Here is a 13,178-nt window from a genome sequence, read left to right on the forward strand (position 1 = left end):
TTGATCACCCATTACTCTGAGAGTACTTTTGCTCGAGTAAAGTTTTTGTGTTTATGTGTGTTTGTGTGTAAAACATGAATGACTTTACTGTGAGGATTTAATGTGATTTTAAATTGTTTTGTCCCCATCTTGTGGCCCATGAAAGAACAACACCCAAAGTCACTGCATGTTTGCTGTATATCCAATCATCCTGCTTTTAATACAAGTCCAGGTACAATATCTACATCCATAGTTGAAAGGAAAGAACAGGTACAGAAGTGAAAGGGATGGCATCACCAGAGCTGGCCCTCCACACGTCTTTTATGCAGCTTGTATGCGTGTGCGCCACAATATTTCTCTTGACACAATAATTATTAGAAATCGAAGAGATAACATATTTGATATATGTCACACACGGTCAAGACTTCTGGACCACACACAGTTTTTATACTAGAATAATTTCAGATTTTAAACAAGGGATGTAAATGTGGGCACTTCTCACCCGTTCTCTGTCAGAAAAATACACTTGCTACCATGTGCTTCCCAGCAAACTAAATAGTAACCCCTTGTTGAGGTTTATTTACCAACAATTCTCTAAATAACTAGCTTTTCTGATGCCCTAGAACACCTCAGGTACTGGTGAAAGAATGTTGAGGGGAGCGTCCTTACGGCACCATTGTAAACTACTGCAAACCTTGGTCTAATGTACATCTCTTGCTAAACTAAACAGACATCAGTATCAAATAGCACCCTACACAGAGGGCATAGCAAATAAAAAAGCACCAAAACTGCCATTAAAAATATAAAAAAAAACATCAATGACAATACACTTTAACAATGGCTCGCCAACTAAACGACATCTTATTGGTTATATTTGCTATATTTTCAAATAAATTAATAAAAAACAAACATTAGTAAAAACAAAATGAATTCATAAATATATTTAAAGACATTAAATAAATATGACAAAGATAACAATAAGGCTTTTTTGAGACGATTAGAACTACGACACATTTGATCCCATGTACGTAATATCTTGTGCTCAGACTGTACTTGTACTGTAAGGGACTGTAATGGCCGACTGTTATGTACAAAAATCTGACCAGTGTGCTCCTAAAACACCACATGGGACCCACTGTACACAAATCAGGCATTAACACCACGACCACTTGCTGTGCTGACAATGCGCCAATCATCAAACTATCATCATTATCGTACTACTATCAAAAACTGTTGGCTTGCGTATTTTGTGCATTAAAACCTTTCGTTCCTTGATATACTGTAGAGATATGGTCATAATGTTAAAGCCTGATCTGTGTATGTAACATAACAACATTTAGCAAAAGCATTGTGCAGTGGTTCTAGTAATAAAGGGATACATCAACTGCTCTGAGTAAAGATTTGGGAGGGTAGGTCATTTGAATAGTATTTGCTCATAAATGTCCTACAAAAGTGGCTATGCTTCTTGATAATTCAGAGACAGACAGTAAGTCCTGCCTCCGATTCAGATACTGTACGAGGAAAATATTGCACACGACACAGGAAAACCAGTAAGCAGCATGTTTAAAAAAAATGTCAGTTGGTGTAAGGCAAACATAAAATTACAGCTTTAATCTGTATAGGCTGAAGTGCTTTTTTGATTCACGAGAAGAAAGAAAATGTTTTTTTTGTGTGTGTGATAGACTTTTTTGTTGGATTGGTGCAAGTCATTTGTCTCTTTAAATGAGCCCCTGCTATAGTGAAACAAAATGAGACTGACATCAAGAGCTTGAGGATGAACAAGGACTAGAGCAAAATAGCAAGCGAGCGAATGATGGAATAGAACTGGGCAACAAATCTGAGCCCTGTTGAGGGTACAATGGACTTTTAACATGTCTCCCAAGGCCAGATGTTTGCCTTGGACTTGTGAACTGATTCCCGTGCCAGCTTGAGTTGTTCTTGTCTTGCCACAGGTGTTGTGTTACGCTGGGGTGATAGGGGGCGCCATCTCTTCTCATAGGCCACAGTTCATAGTAGGGTTTCTCTTGGCACTGTGCTGTAAGTAAGCATCCTCTGTCTTCAAGGTGGCGAGTTAGTTAGTGATCTCTTTCTCAGCCTAGTCATCTGCTTAAAACCAGAAAGAGACGCAAGAACACATATAGAAATGTCCACCTTAACAACCCCTCAGTTCACCATAGTTACAAAGTTTAAGGATAAAAAGCCCATTCAGGGTGCAGCAAATATCCAGGCTCTTTGTATTTTTGTTTGCTTTTTTATACACATATATTTCCTGTTCTGAAGCCGCTTGTAATTTCACTGTTTCATATTGTAGATAGCTGACCACAACACACATGTATTATAGTAAGTCCTTCACACTGGAACACTGAGGTAAGTATATGGATTACACATGACAGTCTCCACACCCACAAATACATCTCAGTGGAGCCCCCTAGAGGAAGCCGTCTGACGAGTGTGGGCGCTACACAGAAATCTTGTTGCTTGTGTTTGTGTTGGTGCTTTTTGTCCTTAGTAGGTGTAGGATTCATCTTTGATTCTTTGCTCCAAGAAGTTCAATATTCGCAGATTTTTCGAGTTGTCTTTCTTTCGTTCTTTCACTCTCTCTGACGTTTCCTTCGAAGAGGAAAGATAGATGGAATGGTGGTCTTGTTTGCCTACGTTGCATAGTGATCAAAGCTACCCAGGTACTCCAGAGCAGCCTGATAGCAGAACTGGTATTCATCCTGTGGGGACAGAGGGAACAGTTATTAATAATACTTTAATATTGATGTATACGGCAATGTATATTAATAAGTGTTAAATGCAAATGGAAGTTAATGGTGTAATTTATTATTTAATGAATTAGTCACTAGAGAGTATTTAAAGACTGGGGGAAGGGGCATAATGTAATCAAAGCACAAAATTCAATGGAAAAAATGTTAAAATATACTGTAATTACAAGTTAGATTTCAGTATAGGATTTGGCCATTAACAGACATTTAATCATGATAGATCATTTCTAATCATCAATGATCCACTTGATCTTTTTTAATAGAGAGATCCACAGCCAGTCCTCAGTCAGTGAAAACATATAGTTAGAAGCAGACTACAGCCTTTGGAGGAAAAAAATATTATAATTTTGTGATAGTTAATGGCAATGATTAAAATTCTTATTAAACTAATATATATTGTGACATATAATATAATTAGTATTGAATCAATTTATATTTATTTTTGGCAAGACAAATAAAATTGTATTAAAACATCTTGGCTATTTTTCAGTATATTCAAAGCTGCATTAAAGGTGAAGGGCCCATCAAACGCTTTCCATGCTCTCCATTGATATGTAATGCTTTGTCTGGAATGTTTCACAGTATGGTATTAAACCTTTCTATCTTACAGGTCAGATCTATTGAGAGACAAACTCGCTCACAGTCAGAACGCTTGTTTTTTAGGTAATTTTGAGCTATAAAACCACCTGAATGAATGTAAAGTAGTGCTGTTTAAGATGACCAACCCTAATGAAAAATGTACATAGTACACCTTTAAACATACTATATTTGTAACTCTAGTGTGCAACAATTACTATGCATAGTATTGGTACTACCAATATACAGGTCTGATTCTCCATGGGTAATCCGTAAATAACTCGCAGTGATACATTTATCACATTCATGGTTAAACACACATTATGAATCTCGTGTAATTAATGCAGTCACTAAATTGAAGCATACTGATCAAAGGGCTTGTGACTGTGCTTACCTCAGTCTGCACCATGGCTGGTCTTTGAGTGCGCAGCATTTTGACAGTCTGAAAGATGTCCACGGCCCCTTCGTAACGCATCCTCTCCAGAACAATACTCAGAGTGATGAAGACACCTGTCCGCCCCACACCAGCGCTGAAGAAAGAAAGTACCAAAACTATCAGCTGCAGTTTACAGTAGTATACAGTAGTATACAATGTACCCTGACTGTTCCACAGCTGCACTGATTTATAATTGTCATTGTAATTACCTGCAATGGACAGTGATGGGACCGTCCTGCCCAAACTGCTCCTTTGTTTTATGCACCTGACCGATGAAATCTATGAAGCCTTCTCCAGATTTGGGCACGCCTTGTTCTGGCCAATCAGTGAACTGGAACTGGCGTACTGTGCGAGACTGGCCATCCTAAAAGATAAAAAACATAAAAATATATCATAGTAATTACTTTTTTAACATTAATTGTAATGAGAATTTGATTACATACAAGCACAATGTTATTATTCAGCTTTATGTATTGTGTTTTTATAATTGTTCCATTTTATAAATGAGATTATTTCACAGCATCCCACCCCCCTTTTTATTGCACCTGGGGCTCTTTGCTTATCATTAACAAAACAGTAAATTACATCTAGTAACTATGTAAAGCAAACTCATTAGCCATGAATAATTTTTATGGAAAGTAATTACAGCAAAAGGCCATTGAAAGAGCTTTTTCTTGCCTTATTGACTAGGAGAAAGACTGCCAGGCAATATCCCTGCTCCATCTAATGATTACTGTTATCTGACCCTGAATCAGTGGCTGTGGTTAACTCTGAGCTGTAACATCTCTTCGTCTTCTACTGTCAACCACTCAGTAAGCAATTACATTTCTTCTTTTCTGCTCAGCCTTTCTGACTCCCCTTTAATGGGGATCAATACAGCATCTGTCGAAGTGGCGTCAGGACAGGCCTGGTTTGGCTTGAGTTATCTATGACTGGCGTAGGGCACACATCAGCAAACAGGCATAAGGTGGAGACAGCACAATGGATGAGTGATGTGGGGGGCAGGCTGTCGATAGCGCAAGGCTAACCTGTGGTGCTACACATATTCACATAAATAACTGCAGTGGTCGATAGGACATGCCTTGCACTACTGCCTCCTAACAATGCTGACAGAAGGAGCAGGACATCAAGCTGACCAGAGTCTGTAAAGTCAAAGAATCACACTGAACTTACTCTTGCATCTGTAACTTTGAATTCCCGCAGGATGTACTGAGGCATGTTGTACTCCGCCATGGGATCCACCACAAAGTACTGGTACCGGGCTGAGCGCTCCGCAGGCCAGTACTGGTGGCACTTCTCCTGAGAGACCACAACAGAAAACAATCATTAGGACCCAGTGCCAAGAGCAAAGTGATATAAAAGTGCTTGTGTGTTTCCATACCCGTCCCATCTCCCTCAATTTGGTGAGCATGACCACTATTGTGGAGTTGTGTTCCCATAGCATCCTCCAGAAGTCCTCTGTGGTCTCAGCCAGTGGACCTTGCGTGGCGATGTAGCCTCTTTGTTGCCTGCCCACACATTACAAGACAAGTATCAAGCCACTGACTTCTTACTTCTTAGTCAGGACTTAAACTTCACCCAAGTTAAGCTTGAGGCCAAATACAGGAGCAGTCAAAACACATGCATGTATAACTAGTGTGAGGAGCTGAATCATCACAAGCAATGCCCCATACGTCCCTTCACTGAGGCCATAGCAGCGGGAATGTGTACACAGTGATGACAGACGTGATTGGACGAGACAGGAGGGGGCATTGCAGTGAAAACCTATCCAATCCGGTCACTCGTCAAGCTATCATAAGAGGACGAAGGGGTCAGGTCATATTAGTGTTTGCAACATACCTGTATCCATCTATGTAACTGGCGTTGACATAGTCCGATCCCTCCAGGCCCCTGATTGGCTGCAGGCAGACACGGGTGGTCTCATAGGGCATGATGTTGACGAGTCGGTTCTTGAATTTGTTGCAAGGCAGGTTGGCTGTGACAAAACGGGATGTGTGGGCTTTGGTGTTCGCCAGACGCTGCAAATGGGAAAGGGAACAAGCGTGTGTGATCACAGTGGCTCTGTGGAAAAACTGATTATGCTTGCTGAGATGCAGGTTAAATTAGGCTCATTTGCATGTGTTGGCTAATGTGAAATGGGGCAATATATCTGAGAGCTCAGAAAATGATTGAAAACAAACTGTTTAAAAAATCACATTATGTAATCATATTTAGCACTTCAAAGGATGAGCCTGATGAGTTTAATGAAAACACTCAAATATTAACTGCTTGTGTTAATTTCATGACCATGACCAATCCACAAGCACACTGTTATTTACAGCATATTTATATTGCATACACAAGAAGCTGGAACTGGTTTGGTTTGACTTTCCACTATTTAGTCCGGGATCTTGAATATTCAGTTCCACAGATTTTAGAACCACATTAGGAGGAATTGACCAAATTTGTACAAAAACTTACCACAAAAGCTCAAAGGTGTTTGTCAAAATACTGAACATGGTGTGGCTTAGTGGCTTGCCAGTGTAATAATCATGACTAATCAAGTACTAAAACTACTACTGTGGAGACTGAGTAGATTAAAAAAAAAAAAAAAAAAAAAAAAAAAAGGTGCATTGGTTACCTTAAACTCCAGCTCCATGCCGGTGACATGCTCTCCACTCTCCACTTTGGACAGCTTCTGCATGTAAGAGTACAGGCTCCGGGCAGCCACCTCAGTGTTCCCACAGGCCACAGCCTCCAGCAGGGCCTCGTGGATGAAGCTGTACTGGTCCTCTGTCTGCACCATGTAGTTCCTCTGTGACCTCATCAGAGTCACATGACCATATATGTCCACTGTACGCTCATGCCGAATGCGCTCCAACATGGCGTCGATGACAATGAAACATCCAGTCCGACCGACACCAGCACTAAAGGTGAAAAAGTTTGTTATGAAATATAAACTAAAATATTAGACATGTTACTGTGACACAAAAATCCTTACAAAAACTATAGTATCCAAAAAGTCCATGTCAGTGTATTCTGAACAAAATAAGCAAGGTAAGGCATGGCAAGTTTATTTGTCTAGCAAAATTCGTACACAAAAAATACTTTATGTGTATAACATAACCCATCTAGTACAACTGCCTAAGTAATTTTTCAGGGTTCTCGGGAAAATACTAGAATAAACTGCCTATGCTGTTTGTGTTTTGTTTTGTTTTTGAGCTGTAAAAATCTTTTGACAATGAAACCTACAGAGGCAGAAGCGTCTGGAGAGTGGAATGACAATGAAAACTCAATTTGGCCCAAAATGATTTGAGGTAACTGAAATAATCATGATGGCATATAACATACCTGCAGTGAGCAACAATGGGTCCAGCATCAGGAGGGTTACAGGACTTAACTCTACGAAGGAAGTTGAGGAAAGGTGTGGGGTATTCTGGGACACCATGATCGGGCCAGGCTGTAAACTGGAACTGTCGCACCTCTCGCCGTTCACTACTGCCACTCTATAACAGTCAAAAAGTAGTGTTAAGTTTGAATAAAACATTAAAAAGCATATAAAACAAAATAATTCATTTATATAATACAATGATTAGATATTGGTGCATTTTCATAATTTACAGATTTGTTAACAGATGTTGCTGACTTTTCCTGTAAGTGAATGTTATTTTATTTCTGTATTTTGAAGTTATTCCAGTGTGTACGAAATAGGTCAGGAAAAACAACAACAACAAAAAAGACATATACATTGTTTTCTATTTGATGATCAAAATACCAAATTTCAGAGACTTGTTTATGTAGTTGCAAGCTTCACTTGGCCTAGTTTTAACATTTGTAAGTAGGCCACAGCCTGACGGACCTAGATTAGCCCTGGTCTATATGAAACGGCTGTGCCTCCAACCGTTATCCAATCTCAGGCCAACACAGGGCGGTCCGTCTGGTTTGTGGATAGGTAATAGCAGGGATTCAAGTGTAAATAAGGCCCTGTAATGAAATGGAAAAATGATGAAATTTACCTTGTGTAGGGAAAAAGTGCGAATGCAGAATGTGGCTAGCTCCATTGTGTCCAGCAAAGTGACTTGGATCATGCCGTAGGTCTCTGTACCTCGACTTGGCCAGTACTGGTCACACTTTATCTACAATAAACAACACACACATGGAAAACAATCTTATTTTTGTTCTTAGATTTATTTGTCATACCCAGTAGTTTCAGGTTAGTGGGGCAGTGGGTAAAAACAGCTTCCTTACCCTAGACTTCTCCTCCAAACGTGTCATCATAACAACAGAGGCAGCTCTTTGCTCCCACACCATCCTCCAGAAATCTCCAAAAGTTTCAGCAAGTGGTCCCTGGGTGGCTATGTAGGCGTTCTGCTTCCTGTAGCCGTCTATGTAGTTAGCATTGATGTAGTCGCTCCCCAAGATACCTGCGAATGAGACACTTGTAAGGGCTCTAGACACAAATTAACCTAACCTGCGTGTGACATGAAACAGCCAGGCAAACTGACGGCTACTGCTGGGTGACAACAAACAAACAGGAGAGTGGGTGTAATTTCATGAGCTCCAGATCAAACTCATTGTCTGTTCTTGTTGTGGGGAGCGCTGGCTGCACTTGAATGCACCTGAGCTGTTTGTCAGTCTCATGCCACTGCACACAGGTGCGTTGCTGTTTCAGAGCACCTTCCCCCCTGTGCCCCTGGGTTTACCTAACGCTAAACTAGGCTGGCTTGGATTGAAATCAGTATAACCATGATTTTGCCTTAATCAGAAGACTTTTATTTAAAGGGCTCATATTTTCAGATCTGTGTTATAATCATGAAAAACATACCTGGAGTGGTGTTTTGTTTCATTCACACATGTTTAACACAGAAATTCTGCATATTTAGGCTGTGCTCTTCTTTCAAATTGAAAACAATGTTCCACCTTGTTATGTCATGTGGTAATAGAGGAAGAGCTCTATTGTGTTTTTAAACTCCATACACCTTCATTCGAATTTATATGATTTCAGTCCTAGAATTGCACATCTCTACTGAACTAAAGGTAAGAGGAGCTGTTAACTTCAAAACTATAGCTTCATAACATCACAGTCACAATAAAACAGAGCATATTGAGCTTTGTACAAATTTTGAGATGTAGGCACTAGGCAGACTATCAGTCTAAAGGATTACTCAAACATGTGTGAACAAAAACACAACTCCAGGTATGTTTTTTTAATTAGACAAGAGTCTAATTTGTGTAACAGAGTTCCTTCAAACTTTTTAAATACAATCTGTAATTGTATTAAAATTGAAAAAATACACATAAATAAATGTACTGTATGATGTTTTTACTCAGAAATCCAAAGAGATGAAATTTTGACCAAACATTATAAACCCAAGGAATGCATGTGACACATTCTTCCACACAAAAATGAGATTACTTGAAAAAAAAAAGTTAATGAAAAGTATATTTTTTGGATTAAACTATTCAGTACTTAATTAAATATGGACAAGAACAAGACTAATTTCTGATTTATATTACTATACCAAATCTAAACCAACTCTCTCCTTGATATTTAGGGTTATCAAATATCAAAGTTGATATCTGATAAGTGGTGGAATGTAACAAAATAAAAGTAGTAAATTAATGTACTTAATGTACATTTTAAATTAATTACATTTTACGTGAGTATTTTTCTGACCCAGTATCTGTACTTTTACTTCTTTACTTCTTCTTCCACCACTGGACTAACCTTTTCTACACCAGAAATAACACATTTGTTAATCAAACTATTTTTCACCTTCGATGGGTGCCAGAACCACTCGAGTGTGATCGTAGGCGATGACGTTAGCATAGCGGTTCTTGGGCTTGTTGACCTCCAGGTTGGAATGTTCCCAGGTAAACTGCTGGCCCGGGTCGATAGACTGGGAAAGAAACGAGCAGACACAAAGGCTTTGAGTGTGTAGAAGCTATTAAGTGGTGCATTTGCAGGTAATGGATTGTCTGCTCCTGCTCCATAATGTAGACAAGTTATACAGCAATAAATTGTACTGCTGAATTAATCATGAACATATAATCAGCACACGGATAAACAAAAGTTAAATTACATTTGCGTTATGAAGCAAGGACTTAACAGCTATAAAAATGGTGCCCGCTCCATTCACCATATAGAATCGTAATGCTTTCCCACCTCATACTCCTGGGACAGTCTCAGGTTGTCATTGGCTTTCAGCAGCTCAATGTGCTCCGCCAGCTCAGCGATGGGGATCGGAGGATGGCTCATCATTCCTGCATGATAACAAGGATCACAGGGAGAAAAGGTCAAAGTTCAGAAGGTGAAGACGGCATCCGCTCAACAGCCTCAAATTACTGCAGGTTGACATCACTCATATGCAAAGATGTGCTGATAATTATACAATCAGGGAACATCGCATATCATTAAGAAAGACACTGAGGCAGAAAATCAATTTTGATCCATGTGTTGAGACAAAGTGAGGCAAGGCGCATTTGTTTGTAAATGTTTTTTTCTTTGATAAATTGCTGGCGGTGTGATCAGAGGAGCAACAACTTAGAGAAAACAAACACAGACGCAACAGTAATTAGGGCTGCACATACAGTGATACAGATGCACACACACGCACACAGATACACTTGAAAAGAACCTATGCCTCCAAACAGTCATTTCTCTTCACAGCTGGAGAGAAAGGAAAAGGCAAATATCTATGACCATAAATCAAAGGCCCCAAAGTAATACTGCATGGTGAAAAGAAACAATCCACACAAGGCAAAAGGGAGAACACAAAAGTTATAACGTGCCTTGGTTCTCTATGAAAATAACCAATTGCATTGCAGTAAAACAACTCCTATGATAAAACATAACATTATGACCACGGTCTAATATGCACATTTCTGTCTCTGGGGCCATTTGATCCTCACATACATCAACCTTTGCAGCCTCACTGTAGATGCTTCGCTAACCATTTTTGAAAATTTGAAAAGACGTGCAATTTTGGATACCTGACACAAACGGCTAGCTATTACAATTTGGCTTTTACCACTCTAATGCGTGCCCATTTCTCTCGCTTCTTAGACAACTTTTGAGGATTACATAATACTGTATTAGGCGCCCACTAACAGGTGTTTTGGTGAACAGTTATGATGGTCATAATCTTAAATCTGACTGGTGAAGATTTCTACTACAAAAAGAATCAATTGTGTGCCATGAAAATTTTGTTTTGACCTGCCAAATGTGGGTTTAAAAGAGTTATTTTCTGCAGCACAGCACCCACAGGTAATCACGACAAAGCACTACTGTCACGACCGCAATGACCTCGGATAGCATCGGGCAGGATTTTCTTGGAAACAAATTTTATCTTTACTGAGCTTCTCAAAAGCACCCATCTCTGGGGAAAAAAAGTTGTGGTAGCGTCGGCTTCAAGACTGCTCCCACAAGAGACCGAGCAAAAATGTATGATAAAAGAAAAAGAGCAGAGGTGGAGTTTTTTTCACTTCGGTGGGTTTACTCTGCTTCCCAGGATCACATACTTTCATCTCGGGATTAAAATGGTTCAGGCTGCGACAGGTAAAAACTAAATCCTTTACGGTAGTGATGAAACATAACACCTTTTCTATGCGGCTCTATAAACTGCAGAACGACAGCGAGGTGAGTAAATGACGTAGGATAAATGTGAAGTCTGTTAATTAAATGAGGACAAAAAATAAAAGCAATGTCGCATTAGCCTGGTGCCGTGACCAGAACAGCTGTGTTGTTAGATCTGGCTCTGTGGGGGACGAGAAGCGGCAAAACTATGTAGTTAGTTCACAGTGGGGTTTTCAGATGGCAAGAGAAGAGACACACAAAGGCTGCACAGTACAATGTTTCCGTATCAATTTTTGGCCACATTCATGATTTATGAGACAGATTTGGTTAATGGCTGTCTTGTGTTGTCTGTAATATGGAGCTAGAATGTTTAAGGTGGGTGAGCGGAGATGATCAGATTTTGTCACAGAGCTATGACTCAAGCGTGACTAAGCACTGACTGTACCTTGGCAGTAGCCATTTTGATCTGAGAAGAGACAGGAAGCTGCCAGGTACATGTCGTTGGGCGATTTATGATGCGGAGGAGTACTTCCACAATCTTGTCAGCATAATCTCAGCAGGGATAAAATTAGCCTAATGAATAATTCATTATCAAATCACGAGCGGTGGAAGTACACTTTCTTATGCAAATGTGGCCGCTGTGTGTTTGGGTGTCTGTTTCAGTGCATTATTAAGACATACCAGGAGTCTGGAAGTTGATGCGTCTCATCTCTACAGGGTCTGTTGGGTGGTGAGCCATCATCTCAGCATTACTAAGAAGACTTTTGGTTCCTGGTTCAGAGTCTTTTCGCTTGCTGCTCGGGGAGATATAGAAAATTGCATGTATCAATGATCAGACATACCACAAATCTCTATCTTTAAACCACTATGTCACCAATTTCTCATAAAAAGTATCCTACTGCAGCACACAGTTACATAGACTGAACCATGCAGTACAGAACAGTGATGTGCTATTCTAAGAATCACATGCATAAAAATGTGCAGTATAATGATTATCACAATGTTACGTTTTGTATCTTACTGTTATTCCCAACTCTAATTAGGAGGTAGGTTTTCTGTGGTAATGAATTAAAGAACTACACAAAAAATAATATATCTTTCAACTAGAACTATTAGAATCTATTACACCAAAAGAGGAACTACTATCAGTGCTTTCAATTCCCCATGTAAGTGTTGTAAGATCAAATGAACAAAGAGGTGGACACTGGTTTAATCTTACCTGTCAGGTTGGCTGCTTCCAGTGAAACAGGCGCGAGGAAGCCAGGAAGAAATAATTAGGGGCAGAAAAGGAACAGAACAGACAGATTGTTCAAGAAAAATCAATAAATTGCATTAGCATTCAAAAGGTTGAAGGCTTCTGGAGCTATGCAAGGCCAAGAGCAGGGTCAGATGGTTTGATAGCTATCTGAGGGAGAGAAAAGTCTAAAGTGGAACAAATTAAAGGAGCATCAGTCTTAAATGTCGCTGTAAACTAGCTTCCTATTCTGTACTAAACAAAACAATGAAAGCTGTCTGTGTGTGTGTATTCTGCAACACTCACTTTTTGTACAGAAGAATAGCAATCACAATGCAAATGATGAAGACCACAGCTAAGACAGGTCCCACCACCCAAATCAGACCATCTCCAGCATCCAGAGGTTGGGGGTCCGAATCTGGAGCAATCACTGGGTCTGTGTATGGACTGGCTACATACATTTTCTGTAAAAAAAAAAAAAAAAAAAGAAGTATAAGGGTCAGTGCTAATTCTTCCTCTCTATGCATAGTATATTTAGGGAAAAAAGATTATACAAATAAATGATCATTATCTATGTTCATGTTGTTTTGATGTTCTTCCTGACACAAAGCCTTGTCTTAAAATTTCATA

General features: G+C 39.6%; 1 protein-coding gene across 1 annotated transcript in view; it reads right to left on the reverse strand.

The window, feature by feature from the left end:
* Nucleotides 1–213: 213 nt before the first annotated feature.
* LOC110158939 (receptor-type tyrosine-protein phosphatase S-like) overlaps nt 214–13,178 on the reverse strand; it is a 78,499-nt gene continuing 65,534 nt past the window's right edge. Inside the window, exons 22-36 of the mRNA XM_055151717.1 lie at nt 12,855–13,012; nt 12,534–12,548; nt 11,996–12,108; nt 9,905–10,002; nt 9,515–9,638; nt 7,987–8,162; nt 7,755–7,874; nt 7,090–7,244; nt 6,380–6,665; nt 5,599–5,777; nt 5,141–5,267; nt 4,933–5,058; nt 3,969–4,123; nt 3,718–3,853; nt 214–2,699 (exon numbers count right to left, since the gene is read on the reverse strand). Of these exons, the coding sequence (XP_055007692.1) occupies nt 2,631–2,699; nt 3,718–3,853; nt 3,969–4,123; nt 4,933–5,058; nt 5,141–5,267; nt 5,599–5,777; nt 6,380–6,665; nt 7,090–7,244; nt 7,755–7,874; nt 7,987–8,162; nt 9,515–9,638; nt 9,905–10,002; nt 11,996–12,108; nt 12,534–12,548; nt 12,855–13,012 (2,037 nt within the window). The 3' untranslated portion in view covers nt 214–2,630. The remainder of the gene's footprint in view (nt 2,700–3,717; nt 3,854–3,968; nt 4,124–4,932; nt 5,059–5,140; nt 5,268–5,598; nt 5,778–6,379; nt 6,666–7,089; nt 7,245–7,754; nt 7,875–7,986; nt 8,163–9,514; nt 9,639–9,904; nt 10,003–11,995; nt 12,109–12,533; nt 12,549–12,854; nt 13,013–13,178) is intronic.

The sequence above is a fragment of the Boleophthalmus pectinirostris genome, unplaced genomic scaffold (assembly GCF_026225935.1).
Source record: "Boleophthalmus pectinirostris isolate CB_2022bp ecotype Guang Dong unplaced genomic scaffold, ASM2622593v1 HiC_scaffold_16, whole genome shotgun sequence".
Taxonomy (NCBI): Eukaryota; Metazoa; Chordata; class Actinopteri; order Gobiiformes; family Gobiidae; genus Boleophthalmus; species Boleophthalmus pectinirostris.